Source organism: Haliotis cracherodii, unplaced genomic scaffold (assembly GCF_022045235.1).
Source record: "Haliotis cracherodii isolate W230 unplaced genomic scaffold, xgHalCrac1.p SCAF_14, whole genome shotgun sequence".
Lineage (NCBI taxonomy): Eukaryota > Metazoa > Mollusca > Gastropoda > Lepetellida > Haliotidae > Haliotis > Haliotis cracherodii.
In genome coordinates, this window is record NW_027266269.1 from 12,292,562 (window position 1) to 12,310,132 (window position 17,571).

The 17,571-nt window shown below is 42.6% G+C and overlaps 1 protein-coding gene across 1 annotated transcript; it reads right to left on the bottom strand.

Moving 5' to 3' along the window:
* Positions 1 to 118: 118 nt before the first annotated feature.
* Positions 119 to 17,462, bottom strand: LOC139461007 (dynactin subunit 6-like). Its single transcript, XM_071242476.1, has 8 exons — positions 17,376 to 17,462; positions 14,790 to 14,854; positions 13,286 to 13,391; positions 11,030 to 11,100; positions 9,325 to 9,372; positions 8,250 to 8,392; positions 6,008 to 6,119; positions 119 to 2,597 (listed from the first exon to the last, which is right to left on the bottom strand). Exons 1-7 carry the CDS (start codon positions 17,393 to 17,395, stop codon positions 6,027 to 6,029), a joined length of 546 nt encoding a protein of 181 aa, XP_071098577.1. The 5' UTR covers positions 17,396 to 17,462; the 3' UTR covers positions 119 to 2,597; positions 6,008 to 6,026.
* Between the last annotated feature and the right edge of the window lie 109 nt (positions 17,463 to 17,571).

The following is a 17,571-nucleotide window of genomic DNA, read 5'->3' on the forward strand; positions in this document are numbered from 1 at the left end:
GACGTCATAAACACCCCCAAATTATGGACCATGCTCCACTGCAAAGAAGTTTCAGCTGAAAAAAGGAAAATATCCCTTCTCATCCCTGAACACAACAAAGACGTTTTGATGTATTTATTTTAAAGTTTAATGAAGCAGTTGTTTTTTATCCTTTGACCATCACCGTTAACTTACAAATAAGTTATAAATCAAGCAAGATAGAACACTGAAAAGCTGGGGGACCTACACTCTCCATTCCTTGGCGTTCAAGTGCCGATCTTTTTGGAAATGAAGGCATCCGATTTGTGATTGGTCGATTGGCTTTCAGGAATCAAATAACAAAATGTATCCCCAAGTGAGTTTTACTGCTGTTACTCCTTTACTTTTAGTGTTCCAGATCCCATATAAAAGAAAAATCGAATGTAGTAATGTTTAGAATACTTTGAAAAGGGATGTGCAGAACTTTGCACCCCGCGAGTTATTTCCCTTTTTTGCCAGGTGCAAACAGCGGCTTGTTCAACAGACTCTGGACACAACATCTTGGATGAATTTGTATCAGATATGATATCCAAAAAATCCATCTGGACCCATAAAATTTGTGTCATATCAGCACTAAAACTTGGAACGATAAGAGTTAAATATACATAAAACAGACCAGCATCGATCCTCAAAACAACAAATAATTTCAAATACAAACTTGTAAGTAATACAAATGTGTGCAGAGCTCCAGGTAAGCTGCGTATCTGTGTAAAACACGCATCAGAAATGCAGAAATACGCAGTTAAATAAATCCAAGCGTATCAAATACGCAACGAACATTACAGATACGCTACAAAAATAAAACTTGTGTGTATCATCAAAATATTGTGAAGTAACCCTGCGTATTCGATTAGCGACTTATTTTGAAATTATAAACAGGCATTCTGTCAACCTTGCCAAACTCCACGATGACAGTTACATCATGATCATTTGCCATCACACTTTCTTGTGGAAGTATCATGGTATTTGTGAGTCCTATAAAGCTCTCTAACCCACATGACACCAGTTTGCAGGGACTAAATGAATAGTGTTGTTAAATATTTAACTTCAATACCCACATGTGTAAAAACTAGGGGTTACAGAAATTTGAATACCCAGATAGAATTACTGATACCCAATGATTTTAAAATGCATGGGTAAAATACCCACAACACCAAAAACTTATCTGGAGCTCTGGTGTGACGAGGAAGAAGCTACACTAAGTTGCACAAAGTTACCATACAGAGTGAAATCTTTGGTGAAATGCAATCTCATTAAAATCAGATCTAAGTTCTTGCTGCCGCTAAACAAAGATGTGAGGACAACCCATTACGGGTCACATCAGAATGACCTTTCGCAAACTTTGACCGACCACTGAAATAATTACAATAAGTCGATATCAGCCAATTAGAAAGCAGCTTTCTCGAGACTTTAAGGCACTTGTTTCAACCTTGTGACTCTATTTCAGACTACGCTTGAAAAATATGTTGACAAAGTTCTCAATTAAAATTTTGAAAACTGAACAAACATTCCGGAATGTCTATTATGAGATAGTATGGCAGGGCTTCCCACGTACTGTGCAACGCCTCCTCCGACCGAATCAGTCGTACGGGCCGTAAGTGTCGTTCAGAATACACCGTGTTAACGTTTTCATGGTTGCATGATTAGAAAACACAACCCGACTGCCACTTTCGCGATCTGGTAAGTGACGCTTTGATTGGTTGGATGAAAGGTTGTTCTGATGTGACCCGTAATGGGATGTCCTCAGATCTTTGTTTAGCGATAGAACTAAGATCTGATTTTGATGAGATTAGGTGAAATGGCTCCAGTCTTATTTTCGTTCAACAAAGAATTCATGTTTCAGTTTAAAGATGAATAATGAGTAACATAACAAATTAAACGACCCGGACAGTGAACACTGTCACTTCTGGTATACTAGTATAGATTTCTGAAGTCGAGGCAGTTGATCCAGCAGCTTGACATAGACGACCAGATCCAAAAGCCACCATAGACAGTAAGTAAATATAGATAAACAACCTGACATTCCGCTATTACTCCTGTAAAGAACATACAAATTGCTAGGCCTAACTTGATATTTTATATTTTGGATTTAAATTAAAACAAAGTTGAAAAAATCATTCAAAAAACAGCTGAAGCATCCATCTTTTATTAAATATTAGATCAATTAAAATCCAAGAGTGAGTATGGTTTTACGCTGCTTTTAGCAATATTCCAGTGATATCACAGCGGGGTACACCAGAAATGGGCTTCACACATTGTACCCATGTTGGGAATCGAACCCGGGTCTTCGGCGTGACGAGCTAACGCTTTAACCACAAGGCTACCCGACCGCCCCTAAAATCCAAGAAACAGAAAGTACCTTTGTAGTATACTTAAAAAGACTAACGTAATATGATTTGTTGTTGAGTTTATATCATACTCAGGTTTCTTGAGTTGGCCTGTAACAGATGCGGAGACACGCAGCAGACATATTGCACATTATACTGGTGAAATGAAGGACTACAATAAATAATGTCATCGCCAAGTTTCTCTGAGATTCACGATGCTTGTCAGGTATCTTGAAATAAACACCAGGCCACCTGAAATTAGATAGAATATCATTTATGCATGCAATTTGTTAATAATAATAATAATAATAATAATAATAATAATAATAATAAAAAGAAGAATGTGTGTACTCATATTGTGCTAAACTCTAATCTCACACAATGTGTATGCTCAAATCGCCAACATTATTTTGTCATTTTCAGCTCCCTGGGGAGTATACAAGTCAAACTGCCTGTGAGACGTTAGAAGGTTAACAGACACACACAGACAAACATGTATCTTGGAAAAATGTGATGACATTGACCTCATTATGAATATCCGAAATTCTTCAACAACCTGCAATGACAGCATGGTTGCAAAAAGGTTGGCACAGTGCCAACAATTTAACCAGATCTTTGGTACTGTTATTGCTTCATGAATTTCAAGAGGAGACAAGTATGGGTGGTGGGGAGACAAGCATGGGTTCTGGGGAGACAAGTATGGGTTCTGGGGAGACAAGTATGGGTGGTGGTGGGGAGACAAGTATGGGTGGTGGGGAGACAAGTATGGGTGGTGGGGAGACAAGTATGGGTGGTAGGGAGACAGGTATGGGTGGTGGGGAGACAAGTATGGGTGGTGGGGAGACAAGCATGGGTGGTGGGGAGACAAGTATGGGTGGTGGAGAGACAAGCATGGGTGGTGGGGAGACAAGTATGGGTTCTGGGGAGACAAGTATGGGTGGTGGTGGGGAGACAAGTATGGGTGGTGGTGGGGAGACAAGCATGGGTGGTGGGGAGACAAGTATGGGTGGTGGGGAGACAAGTATGGGTGGTGGGGAGACAAGTATGGTAGGTGGAGAGACAAGCATGGGTGGTGGGGAGACAAGCATGGGTTCTGGGGAGACAAGTATGGGTGGTGGGGAGACAAGCATGGGTGGTGGTGGGGAGACAAGTATGGTAGGTGGGGAGACAAGCATGGGTGGTGGGGAGACAAGCATGGGTGGTGGGGAGACAAGCATGGGTGGTGGGGAGACAAGCATGGGTGGTTGGGAGACAAGCATGGGTGGTTGGGAGACAAGTATGGGTGGTGGGGAGACAAGTATGGGTGGTGGGGAGACAAGCATGGGTGGTTGGGAGACAAGTATGGGTGGTGGTGGGGAGACAAGTATGGGTGGTGGGGAGACAAGTATGGGTGGTGGTGGGGAGACAAGTATGGGTGGTGGGGAGACAAGTATGGGTGGTTGGGAGACAAGTATGGGTGGTGGTGGGGAGACAAGTATGGGTGGTGGGGAGACAAGCATGGGTGGTTGGGAGACAAGTATGGGTCGTGGTGGGGAGACAAGTATGGGTGGTGGGGAGACAAGCATGGGTGGTTGGGAGACAAGTATGGGTCGTGGTGGGGAGACAAGTATGGGTGGTGGGGAGACAAGCATGGGTGGTTGGGAGACAAGTATGGGTCGTGGTGGGGAGACAAGTATGGGTGGTGGGGAGACAAGCATGGGTGGTGGGGAGACAAGTATGGGTGGTGGTGGGGAGACAAGTATGGGTGGTGGGGAGACAAGCATGGGTGGTGGGGAGACAAGTATGGGTGGTGGGGAGACAAGTATGGGTGGTGGGGAGACAAGTATGGGTGGTGGTGGGGAGACAAGTATGGGTGGTGGGGAGACAAGCATGGGTGGTGGGGAGACAAGTATGGGTGGTGGGGAGACAAGTATGGGTGGTGGGGAGACAAGTATGGGTGGTGGTGGGGAGACAAGCATGGGTGGTGGGGAGACAAGCATGGGTGGTGGGGAGACAAGTATGGGTGGTGGGGAGACAAGTATGGGTGGTGGTGGGGAGACAAGTATGGGCGGTGGGGAGACAAGTATGGGTGGTGGGGAGACAAGCATGGGTGGTGGGGAGACAAGTATGGGTGGTTGGGAGACAAGTATGGGTGGTGGGGAGACAAGTATGGGTGGTAGGGAGACAAGTATGGGTGGTGGGGAGACAAGTATGGGTGGTAGGGAGACAAGTATGGGTGGTGGTGAGACAAGTATGGGTGGTGGGGAGACAAGTATGGGTGGTGGGGAGACAAGTATGGGTGGTGGGGAGACAAGTATGGGTGGTAGGGAGACAAGTATGGGTGGTGGGGAGACAAGTATGGGTGGTGGGGAGACAAGCATGGGTGGTGGGGAGACAAGTATGGGTGGTAGGGAGACAAGTATGGGTGGTTGGGAGACAAGTATGGGTGGTGGTGGGGAGACAAGTATGGGTGGTGGTAGGGAGACAAGTATGGGTGGTGGGGAGACAAGTATGGGTGGTGGGGAGACAAGTATGGGTGGTGGGGAGACAAGTATGGGTGGTGGGGAGACAAGTATGGGTGGTAGGGAGACAAGTATGGGTGGTTGGGAGACAAGTATGGGTGGTAGGGAGACAAGTATGGGTGGTGGGGAGACAAGTATGGGTGGTGGGGAGACAAGTATGGGTGGTGGTAGGGAGACAAGTATGGGTGGTGGGGAGACAGGCATGGGTGGTGGGGAGACAAGTATGGGTGGTAGGGAGACAAGTATGGGTTCTGGGGAGACAAGTATGGGTGGTGGGGAGACAAGCATGGGTGGTGGGGAGACAAGTATGGGTGGTGGGGAGACAAGTATGGGTTCTGGGGAGACAAGTATGGGTGGTGGGGAGACAAGTATGGGTGGTGGGGAGACAAGTATGGGTTCTGGGGAGACAAGTATGGGTGGTGGGGAGACAAGCATGGGTGGTGGGGAGACAAGCATGGGTGGTGGGGAGACAAGCATGGGTGGTGGGGAGACAAGTATGGGTGGTGGGGAGACAAGCATGGGTGGTGGGGAGACAAGCATGGGCGGTGGGGAGACAAGCATGGGTGGTGGGGAGACAAGTATGGGTGGTGGGGAGACAAGCATGGGTGGTGGGGAGACAAGTATGGGTGGTGGGGAGACAAGTATGGGTGGTGGGGAGACAAGTATGGGTGGTGGGGAGACAAGTATGGGTGGTGGGGAGACAAGTATGGGTGTTAGAGAGACAAGCATAGGTGGTGGTGAGACAAGTATGGGTGGTGGGGAGACAAGCATGGGTGGTGGGGAGACAAGCATAGGTGGTGGTGAGACAAGTATGGGTGGTGGGGAGACAAGTATGGGTGGTGGGGAGACAAGCATAGGTGGTGGTGAGACAAGTATGGGTGGTGGGGAGACAAGTATGGGTTCTGGGGAGACAAGTATGGGTGGTGGGGAGACAAGTATGGGTGGTGGGGAGACAAGTATGGGTTCTGGGGAGACAAGTATGGGTGGTGGGGAGACAAGTATGGGTGGTGGGGAGACAAGTATGGGTTCTGGGGAGACAAGTATGGGTGGTGGGGAGACAAGTATTGGTGGTGGGGAGACAAGCATGGGTTCTGGGGAGACAAGCATGGGCGGTGGGGACCTACTCTGCCCCGGCCTCCACAGAGCATGACACACCCTCACCTTCAATATCCTATTCACTTCAGCGTTGTGGTGTGCCCATCTTGGCTGGTTTCTTCAGGTAGTGATAGTTAGGCAGGATTTTAGCTAGAAAGTCGATCTGTAGTGTCTGTGCCTGAAATTAACATATTGACATATTGTCATGACGCCTGTACAAGCCACAACTACAGAGCTGGAATATTGACGAGTGCTGTGTTAAACAAAATGTAAAAAGAAAAAAAAACACAAAAAAGACAGCTTTAATATCAAGTTTGACTGTAAGAGGAGCTGAACAAGGGCTGTTTAATATCAAGTTAAATTTAATCAGAAGACTTTGTGGAAAGTTAATGAAATTGTACATTTTGAAATTGTTTTGAATATCTATGACTTTTTTAGGCAACTATTAAAACTTATAAAACAATCATCACAGACAACCACAACATGGGCACATTGGTGACAAACCAAAGATCATAACCAGGCCAAAAATCGGATTTGAAACCTCAACAATAAGCCCCATATCTCAGACTTGAAACCTCAACAATAAGCCCCATATCTCAGATTTGAACCCTCAACAATAAGCCCCATATCTCAGATTTGAACCCTCAACAATAAGCCCCATATCTCAGATTTGAACCCTCAACAATAAGCCCCATATCTCAGATTTGAACCCTCAACAATAAGCCCCATATCTCAGACTTGAAACCTCAACAATAAGCCCCATATCTCAGATTTGAACCCTCAACAATAAGCCCCATATCTCAGATTTGAACCCTCAACAATAAGCCCCATATCTCAGATTTGAACCCTCAACAATAAGCCCCATATCTCAGATTTGAAACCTTGACAATAAGCCCCATATCTCAGAGTCCGCAACAACCAGGCCAAATCTATGAGTGTGGTATAACGCAGCTCTTGGCATCCTTCCTCCTTCAGACATGGGAGGACATCACCAATGTGGGCTGTTGATTGCTACAACACTGTCCACCACTGATGGGAATAGCCGTGCATTGGAAATAAATATACCATATTCAACGTGATAAGGGCCAACTGCAATGTTTGCTAATATATTGGCTAGTGAACAATCCCAATTAGCACCCTTCAGATTGATCAATGTACACAAGACTTATATATTCATGTATAATACTCACTCATGTGTTATATGCAACCTTAATTACGGGAAGTTAAATTCTGGAAAAATATATCTGTCGTGTACAATACGCAGAGACTTTTCTTTTGTATCATTTCAGGCTGTCAGCATAAATCACGAAATTTACGATCTTTCAACTCTTTCACCAAAATTATATCCTAATAAGAGCCCCCTATTTCTAATTTTGAGAGCGCTCTTGGCGCTTATGTTCAGATTGAAAATATTGTTCCTATCAAGCCAGCGAACTTCATTCACAGTAATGATCTTTCTTGCGAGTATAAATCAGCTGCCTTGGAACAAAATACAGTTCGGTCTCCTCAGACTTAAACTGTATGGTAAGGATGATGAGAGATGGTAGTATCTGTCCATCATTGTATCTCATGGTGGGTTTGTGTCATCACTGGAGACAGTGTGTAGTGCATTGTGGCATCCATCTTCCCGAGGCAAGGGAGTTAACTGACTATAGAAGTCCAGTTTCCACCCTTGCCGAACTAGGCTGGTATTACGGAGTTACATTTTGGCTGACCTAACGAGTCTATGCATAGTCCAATCAAAATCATGCACCGAAATCGAAATCCGGTTCGTAAACTGTCGTGCAGATTTTGATCGATTGCAGGATTTGCAAAGCATGTGCACCACCAACTCGTTGTCAGCAGATATTTTCCAAATCTTTTTAATGTTTATAATCAAGGTGCTCGCGTGACTTGATGCATTTCGCGATGTAAGACTCGTTTTATCACAATATAGATCTTGATTATCGATCAGATCATCCTGACTGGGCGCCACCATTTTGTGTGAAATAAACGCAAGTGATACGAGAGGTGGAATCTGATTGGTCCATAGGAGAGGCTTAGAAGGGACATAACTGGTATTAGCCACTGGTGGCGCTACGATCGAGCCCAGTAATTCCAGCCTAGGTCTGCAAGGGTGGAAACTGGACTTTTAAAGTCAGTTAACTCTCTTGCCTCGGGAAGATGTGTGGCATCCTATGTGTCAAAGACTTACAAATAGGCTGAAAGATAGATACCAAGGTACGACTCCTATCTAACCCAATCATCCAGTGTTCCCTTGTCTAAAATGCTACTCTAATGTTTGACTGACAAAGAACTTTGAACTGACCGGTGGTCGCTCCCTCTGTGTCCGGCGTTCACAATTCGACCCATGGATGACCGTGTTCTCCGGGAGCTTTTCGTTACTGGTCACATGACACAGACCCCCCACAATGCACCCTGAGGTCAGCTCCACCTGGCGGCCAACTTTGGCTGAAATCAAATAGTCCAATCAATATAAGTTGAGGTGAAATGTGGTTCAACATTGTGTTCATGATTACTGCAATATAGCCTGAGTGGGTGGGTGGCTGCTTGTACTATTCCAGGAATAATACCGATTTTATAGTGCTAGTCCACTCCGATACAATGTCGTTTTACATGAATACCCCACTCAGACCAAGTATACAGGCTCCGAGCCAACCAGTGCTTGTTTTAGCCCCTTAATACTGAGTCAGGCAGGGTAACAACATGTACCATCTTTTAACTTCTTTTGGTATGATGCAGCCAGGTATCAAACCCAACACCTTCTACTCTCCAGGCAGATGCTCTACCACTAGACCACGGAAGCGGTCCAATCAGCAGAAACCTATGATTGGTTGGTTGGTTTGTTGTCTGACGCCGCAGTCGGCAATATTCCAGCTATATGACAGCGGTCTGTAAATAATAGACTCTGGACCAGACAATCCAGTGATTGATATCATGAGCATCGACCCACGCAATTGGAATCAATGACATGCATCAACAAATCAGGGAGCCTGACAACCCGATCCCGTTAGTCGCCTCTTACGGCAAGCATGGGTTGCTGAAGACCTATTCTACCCCGGATCTTCACGGGTCAGAAACCTATGAACAGGACAGGGTCTGCATAATTTAAGAAACGACCAAACCCTTTTGAAATTATGATGGAGATTTTCAAATATTTTCAAACAAATGAGAACTAGACCACAACACATTTTGGACATATTACAACCCTAAATGTACATATTTAAGCTCCAAAGAGCAAAAAGCTGAATTTATCGGTTTTCAGGAAACATTTTCTTGATTTGCACATGATAAAGCTTTTGACCCAATCTGATTTTCTCAGGTGATGTAATAAGGACAATTCAAACATATGGTTAAAACATCCTCTGGTATCACAGACTTACCTTTCGACTCCACAATGTTGTGATCTCCGATTTTCATACACTCAACGTCTTGGGTCAGTTAAGGAAAAGAATTACAATATGAACATGTCAGGATTGAATGGGCCTCAGTGAGTGAGTGAATATGGCCACAGTGAGCAATACTCCAGCTATATCATTCAGTGATCACCAGCATACCTTATCAATCCATACAAGCCACAAAGATCACATCCATCAGGAGATATACACCTTGTGTCTGTTCCACACTATAAACAAAAGGCCGTGGATAGAGACCTTTCAGCACAACTGGGCCTTGTCTCTGGAATAATCTTCCTCTTCATATCAGACTTTCAAAAACATATGAATCTTTCAAATCACAACTCAAAACACATCTTTTCCGTGAAGCATACAACTTGCATGAGGCAGCTATGGCAGTGGAGAAACTGTACCACTTACCACTTCACTACAGCTCACTGTAGGAAATGATTTATTGTTTAATTGTAGCGCTTTGAGCATGCCCCAGTGTATCAGGCTTGCGGCATATAAGTACACATCATCATCATCATCATCATCATCATCATCATGTTGGTGATTAATATCATCATCATCATCATCATGGTGATTAAAATTATTATCATCATCATCATCATGGTGATTAATATCATCATCATCATCATGGTGATTAATATCATCATCATCATCATTATTATTATTATCATTATTATTATCATCATCATCATTATTATTATTGCTTGTATATGACTGAGTCTGGGCCAGGCAAGCCAGTGGCTGATAGCATGAGGCAATAATCAATGTCATTTAGTAATCAGATTTACTTGGGTCCATCTATCTGCAAGTCCTGGGGACATAATCTTGTCTCATGGGTCTCATGGTACATATCATTCATTCTCAATTTTTATGCGCATAGGATGCAATATTTTCAGCTTGGCCAAACCCTTCAATCATTAATTTCAGAATGAAATCCCTCATTGCCACCTTCAAGTGGTTTCCTCAGACTTAAACTGTATGGTAAGGATGATGAGAGATGGTAGTATCTGTCCATCATTGTATCTCAAGGTGGGTTTGTGTCATCACTGGAGGCAGTTCTAAACTCAGTTGGGTACCCTTGTCACTTCTACAAGTCAAGTGGGTATCCTTGTCACTTCTACAAGTCAAGTGGGTACCCTTGTCACTTCTACAAGACAAGTGGGTACCCTTGCCACTTCTACAAGTCAAGTGGGTATCCTTGTCACTTCTACAAGTGTAGTGGGACCCTTGCCACTTCTACAAGTCAAGTGGGTACCCTTGTCACTTCTACAAGTCAAGTGGGAACCCTTGTCACTTCTACAAGACAAGTGGGTACCCTTGTCACTTCAACAAGTCAAGTGAGTACCCTTGTCACTTCAACAAGACAAGTGGGTACCCTTGCCACAGCTACAAGACAAGTGGGTACCCTTGTCACTTCTACAAGTCAAGTGGGAACCCGGATTACTGCCCTGTTTGTTATGGAGGCACATGCTGGCAGCCTAAAAACTATTCAAGTCTGAACCAGACAAAACAATGATTGATATATACCAAGTCACCGAGCCTGACCACACGGTCCATTAAGATGTATTGTATGTCATATGCATGAGCTACGGGGTGCATGAGCTACGGGGTGCATGAGCTACAGGGTACCTGTTCTAACCCGACACTCACACAGGGCTTGCCACTACTAGATAAAGGATACGTGCACTGACTTCAAACACGTTGTTGTTGCCGATGATCATGACCTGCTGGTTGTGATCCTTATCCTCGCATCTGCAACATCATCAACATTTGTAAACTCATTGGGGGGTGCCGACACAGGTTACAGGATTGTACCAACAGAAAGATCTTATATGAATAGGTACTTTGCATTCTCAACAATCTACCTACAGAACAAGATTGTGTAGTGTATCATGTTGACAACTTCTGGAGAATTATGTTGTTAGGATTAGAGTTAGCTATCTCACCTCTTTAAAACAATTGTTGGGAAATCCAATGTAATCTCATCTTCCTGAGGCAAGGGAGTTAACTGACTACAAAAGTCCAGTTTCCACCCTTGCCGAACTAGGCTGGTATTATGGAGTTACAGTTTGGCTGGACTAACAAGTCTATGCATAGTCCAATCAAAATCACGTTAGTACCTTGATTAAAAACAAGCAAAGATTTGGAAAATATCTGTTGACAACGAGTTGGCGGTGCACATGATTTGTAAATCCTGCAATCGACAGAAATCTGCACAACGATTTACAAACCGGATTTCGATTTCGTTTAATTGGGAATAATTAAATTTTCGTTGTGTTCATGGAAATTCCTGCAATCTGATTAGCTGAATTGGTCACGTGTTATTGCATTCATTTCCCAATCAATGTAAAAATTTAAGCCACGCCCACCGCAGCGCACTACTTTTATTACTGCGGAATGTCGGGGAATCCCAATATTACAGATGAGGGAATTCCCTTTCTGCTCATGTGTATCGTCATGCACAGGACATTTAGCGACTTTCATGCATATTCATTGTCCAATCTACCCTTTGAAACCGAAGGCCGAGAATGAATGAAACAGCAAATGTGCAGGCTCACTCGTCTGTTTTTTTTCCGCTCGCCCCGGTTCAACTTTCATGTCTTCGGGTTTCATTTCTAACTAGCATTTCTCCAACTGTGTTTTACCGTAATCAGAGAAGTAATGTTTGAATCACGCAGAAAATGACCATGTTATTTGAAACAGCCGCCTTCTCTCGGATATATTTCTTCCGGTACGTTACAGTCTGACTGTTGCAGTTCTTTTCGCCTCTTGCCTTAATTGACAGGTCCCATGGACATTGTTTTAATCCCACTCTCCGTTGATTGGCTACTGACTGTGTAGGCGTGTCAAGTTATGTGCATAAATTAAACGATCACCTGATTCATGTCATGCCACTGTGTGTATTCCAACACCTGGAATGTTTATCAATGTCGTCATTTTGGTCTGTTTTGATATATACAACTGTTTTGGGTTAAACTATTGTAGATAAAACATGTTTTACGTTGTCGAATTTAATTATAAGCATTGACTGTATATTTTTTTCGGTTCATTGAGGTATGAATCAAAAAACCGATGTGCAAACTTTTGTAAGAATCCGCTACACGGATTCATACAGTTTGCACATCGGTTTTTCGATTCATACCTCAATGAACCGAAAAAAATACACAATCAATCCTTAATACGATGACATGCAGCTATTTTCATTTATGAAAAATATCAATATGTTGTGATGCTATTTTACTGTTTTAAGTGCCCACTTAGCCTACCTTAGGAAGGAGGAGCTTAAACAGATATCAAAGACCAAATATGTACTTCTCAAATTAAGTTCATGCATATTGAGTTTATATGTATCTATATAGGCTATTGTGTTCTATAAAGGCTATTCAGGAAGAAATAAGATGGTTATGGTGAAATCTCTCTCCACCCCTATTCCAACTCCCCTACCAAAAACCAGTGTAGACAGGTCCAGTATCCCAAGAGACAGTGTGGTGACAGGCTGATGAGACATTACAGATAACATTCAGTAAAGTGAGTGAGTGAGTGAGTTGGGTTTAACACCGCTTTTATCAGTCTTCCAGTTATATCACGGCGTGTCAGCTTAATGTGGGAGGAAAGGCCAAAGTGATGCAGGTCTCAGACGTTTACCACTTCAGTGAAACCCACGAGCACGGGTATGGTGCTTACAAACCTAGAAACATAATCGGGGCGAACTGGGATTCGAACCCACAATCATAGGTTACTGGCGTGCCCAAGGGATGCAACTCTGCACAGCGAATCGCAGCACCTCAGACGACTGCGCCACCCGTGACCCAACATTCAGTGGAAGGAAGTAACCTAACCAGTGTTTTCCACAACACTCGTGGTGGACCTTTAAGTGGTGAGGACCATAGTTTGAAATTGTAGATAAAGTCTGGCTTCATCAATCACTTGTACTGACCTGTTGACGATCTCTACCAGCTCCTCTACAATGTTGAACTCGCCTATGATAATTGGTCCCGCCTCTGCAATTATCCGAGCTTTCGGGTGGATTACGGTCCGTGTTCCTGCAAGATGAAACCACTCATTTGTGTATATTAAGCTTTTTGTTTGTTTTGTTTGTTGTTTAACACCACACTCAGCAATATTCCAGCTAAATGACAGTGGTCTGTAAATAATCTAGTCTGGACCAGACAATCCAATGATTGACATCATGAGCATCAATCCACTTAATTGGGATATGATGACGTGCATCAAACAAGTCAGCGAGTCTGACCACCCGATCCCCTTAGTCGCCTCATAGGACAAACATAGTTGCCTTTTACGGCAAGCATGAGTTGCTGAAGACTATTCTACCCCGGATCTTCACGGATCTCCCAGTCAGGGAGGTGGGACCTGCTGAACCCTAACACCTTATCATGGCGTGGGTAAGGGCAATGTTTATAAAATTAGTGTTTCCAGTGTGCAAATCAAAAGATAGACCAGTGGCCTGTGGCCATCAACATTCTCATCAGTCTACAAAATAAGAAACTAAGTCAGGCCAATTGTCTATGATGATTCAATTGCAGGATCATCACCATCCTTTAAATCTTTAATTCAAATTTGCATTCTGCATCAGACTCTGGGCCAAATATCGTCCTCTGAGCACTTCTAGACAAATCCCTGGTCAAGCAATGCAGAAGATACACACTCACCAGAATGGTGAAACCCCCGAGTATGGAATTGTGTTTGGACCAAGCTATAGATCTCGCAGCTAAGGGACACAACTCTGTACTAAGTGCTCGTTTTCGTTTGTTTTTTGTTTAGCACTGCACTCAGCAATATATTCCAGCTACCGTATTCGACGTAATAAGCACCCAGGGCGCTCTCAAAATTTGAAATAGGGGGCTCTTATTAAAATAATATTTTGGAGAAAAAAAACCTGAGTTGAAAGATAAATTTCGTGGTTTATGCTGACAGCCTGAAATGGTACAAAATAAAAGTCTGTGTGTATTATACATGACAGATATATTTATCCAGAATATAATTGCCCATAATTATGGGTGCATATAACACACGAATGCGTATTATACACGAATAATTAAGTCTTGTGTACATTGAGCAATCGGAAGGGGTGCTAATTGGGATTGTTCACTAGCCAATATATTAGCCAATATCGACGTGGGCGCTTATAAGAGCAGGGCGCTTATTACGTTTAATACGGTATATGATGCCGGTCTGTAAAATAATCAAACATGGACCGACAATCCAGTGATTGATATAATGAACATCAATCCACGCAGTTGGGATACGATGAAATGTATCAACCAAGTCAGCGAGCCTGACCACCCGATCCCGTTTGACGCAGTCGCCTTTTACAGTAAGACCTATTCTACTCGGGACCTTCACAGTAGCATAGCAAATTTCTTTTCTGAATTTCTGGCCATTTGGACCACGGTGAGACACCTGTTACCATGGTTACATACCAATAGTGATGTCTCCAACCAGCTCACACTCATCACAGATCACGGCACCTGGGGCTATCTTAACGCTGAAACGTAACATGTTCAGCTTAACAAAACTATACAACAGAACACTTTGATGTGAGGCATCATCACGACAGCAACAAATTATAATGTCTTTCTTAAAATGACAACAAATCAGACTTACAATAAAAATAATTTCCCATGTTTGATCAATATAGGCATGTTTAAAACAATATTGGTTTCAATTCAATTCTTGTTTTACATCTTACGCATGTTTTTGACTACAATGCAATTACCTCCCGTACATACTAAATTGGATAAATATGGTCTTTCCACAGTACCCAAGCGCAGTAGCCTATTCAGGCCACATGGTCGCTGTAGTAACTGTTGTGATAAACTGGAGCATTGGCACTGTCCCCCTCCCATTGTTGAGGTAAACTTTCAAACAAATTTCATGCATTTCAGGGTTTAAATAAAACTACGACTGAAAAACTAACAACATATCAAGAATGTTAAGATAAAGTAGACCAAGTATGGAGTATAAGGAGTTTTTTTATGTAAACTTCTTTATTTTGAGGAACACAACATTTTGGAGTATATACTTACTCCTTCATGTGAATAAATAGAGAATCTCACCCGAGTGTCTTTTGATATCAAATATATCAACACGAGTTGATAAAAGTGGAAAAATCCGAGGCTTGTCGAGGATTTTTGCCACTTTTATCAACTCGTGTTGATATATTTGATATCAAAAGACACGAGGGTGAGATTTTATTTATCATCCAACATCATTCTTTCAACTTTTTCAATTTGTAGACAGTAATTAGCAGTGTCTTCAGTGTAAAAAGTACTGCAAACAGCTTCAGTAGCAGAGCCATTAGTCACAATGGTCTGCAAAGCATTGTGATGTAATTTCATTGCAGCGATATCTACAGTGTAGATATCGCTTGATCTCATCCAAGCGATATCTCCTGTGGGAGCCAGTTTTGGATGATAAATGCTACTTAATTGGCACTAATTAGGGATTAGCAATGGACAAATGGAAGCCTATAGTTAACAGTTAATTAACATGATTGGTGATTAGCAATGAACAAATGGAAGCCTATCGTTAACAGTTAATTATCATCCAAAACTGGCTCCCACAGGAGATATCGCTTGGATGAGATCAAGCGATATCTACACTGTAGATATCGCTGCAATGAAATTACATCACAATGCTTTGCAGACCATTGTGACATCACTGGTTACCATGACGTCACAATCAAATGACATCACTAATGGCTCTGCTACTGAAGCTGTTTGCAGTACTTTTTACACTGAAGACACTGCTAATTACTGTCTACAAATTGAAAAAGTTGAAAGAATGATGTTGGATGACAAATAAAATCTCACCCTCGTGTCTTTTGATATCAAATATATCAACACGAGTTGATAAAAGTGGCAAAAATCCTCGGCAAGCCTCGGATTTTTCCACTTTTATCAACTCGTGTTGATATATTTGATATCAAAAGACACTCGGGTGAGATTCTCTATTTAACATGATTGGTGATTAGTAATGGACAAATGGAAGCCAAAAGTTAACAGTAAATTAGTGCGATAGTGAGCGATCATGTCAAGAGAGGTTCGGGCAAGTAGACTAGATGTGTATTGGCACAGATTATTAACCAATTATGTCTGCATCTTGGAAATAAGTGCTCTTGAAACTATTGCCATTTCATGGCTTTAAGGGATGGCAGTTTCATAGTCTGTATAAGGGGTGGGGGTCTGGGGCCTGGAATTTTATTGACAAATATTCAGATACAATGTATTTTCATTGTACCTGAAATTTTGTGAAGAAAAGTTATTATGCTTCAACCTTTGAAAAAAACCAAGACATTTCCAGCCACAAAAATAACATTGTTGCAAGGTGTTTTTCTTCAAACACAACTCGGGCTCACAACTTTAAATAAAAAAAATACTTGGTTTTGCAGGTGAAGCAGAAAAAAATCTAATCTTGCAACCAAATACCTTGCATATTATCAGGAAATATGTATGTAGTCTGTTCTATTGAACATCAGTTGATCATGCCTATGTTTTTACAGTACATTTCTAAAGTACCATTTCATTCTTTTTCTGGCAAATTTACAGATATCAGTCACTTTATTAATCAAAGAGCCAAAGGCTAAGGAGAGAGTAGGGGGGAACCTTTCCGAGCCATACTTCCATAGTTCCTCGTGTTGACAACTCACCCTAAGCCTAAAGATCGAAGGGACACGTGTAAATAAAATACGCATTTTTCGACATCAAATATGTTTTCTTCCGATGTATATGTAGTTTTTATGATACTTTTGGGAGGCGAAAAGATGCTGTAACTGCACACGAGCTACACCCACAGGATGCCAACGTCCTCATGATGTGCCAAAACAATGTTTTTCGTGCCAGTAGACCTGTTTGACAGCGCCTTCAAGAGTTAAACTTCGAACAGTATTCGGTCGACATGTTTATCAGCTGTGTATTGAAATGACGATACATTTAAGTCCTGAATTGAAGATTAAAACCTTGAAAAATTAGGAATAGGTGCACAAAATGTTTCAAAATCTCAAATACCTTCCCCTGTTCGACGCCATTTTGGCCAAACTTCTAATCACATGACTTATTATGAGATTATTCCGTATTTCGGATAATTTACTCTTGACATAGTTTCAAATTTTCCGAACTGTCATGTTTGTTTCATTTAATTATGAAATATGGCCTCATTTTAGCTATTTAGAATTAGCACTCCTTATTGTGACGTCATCGCGGA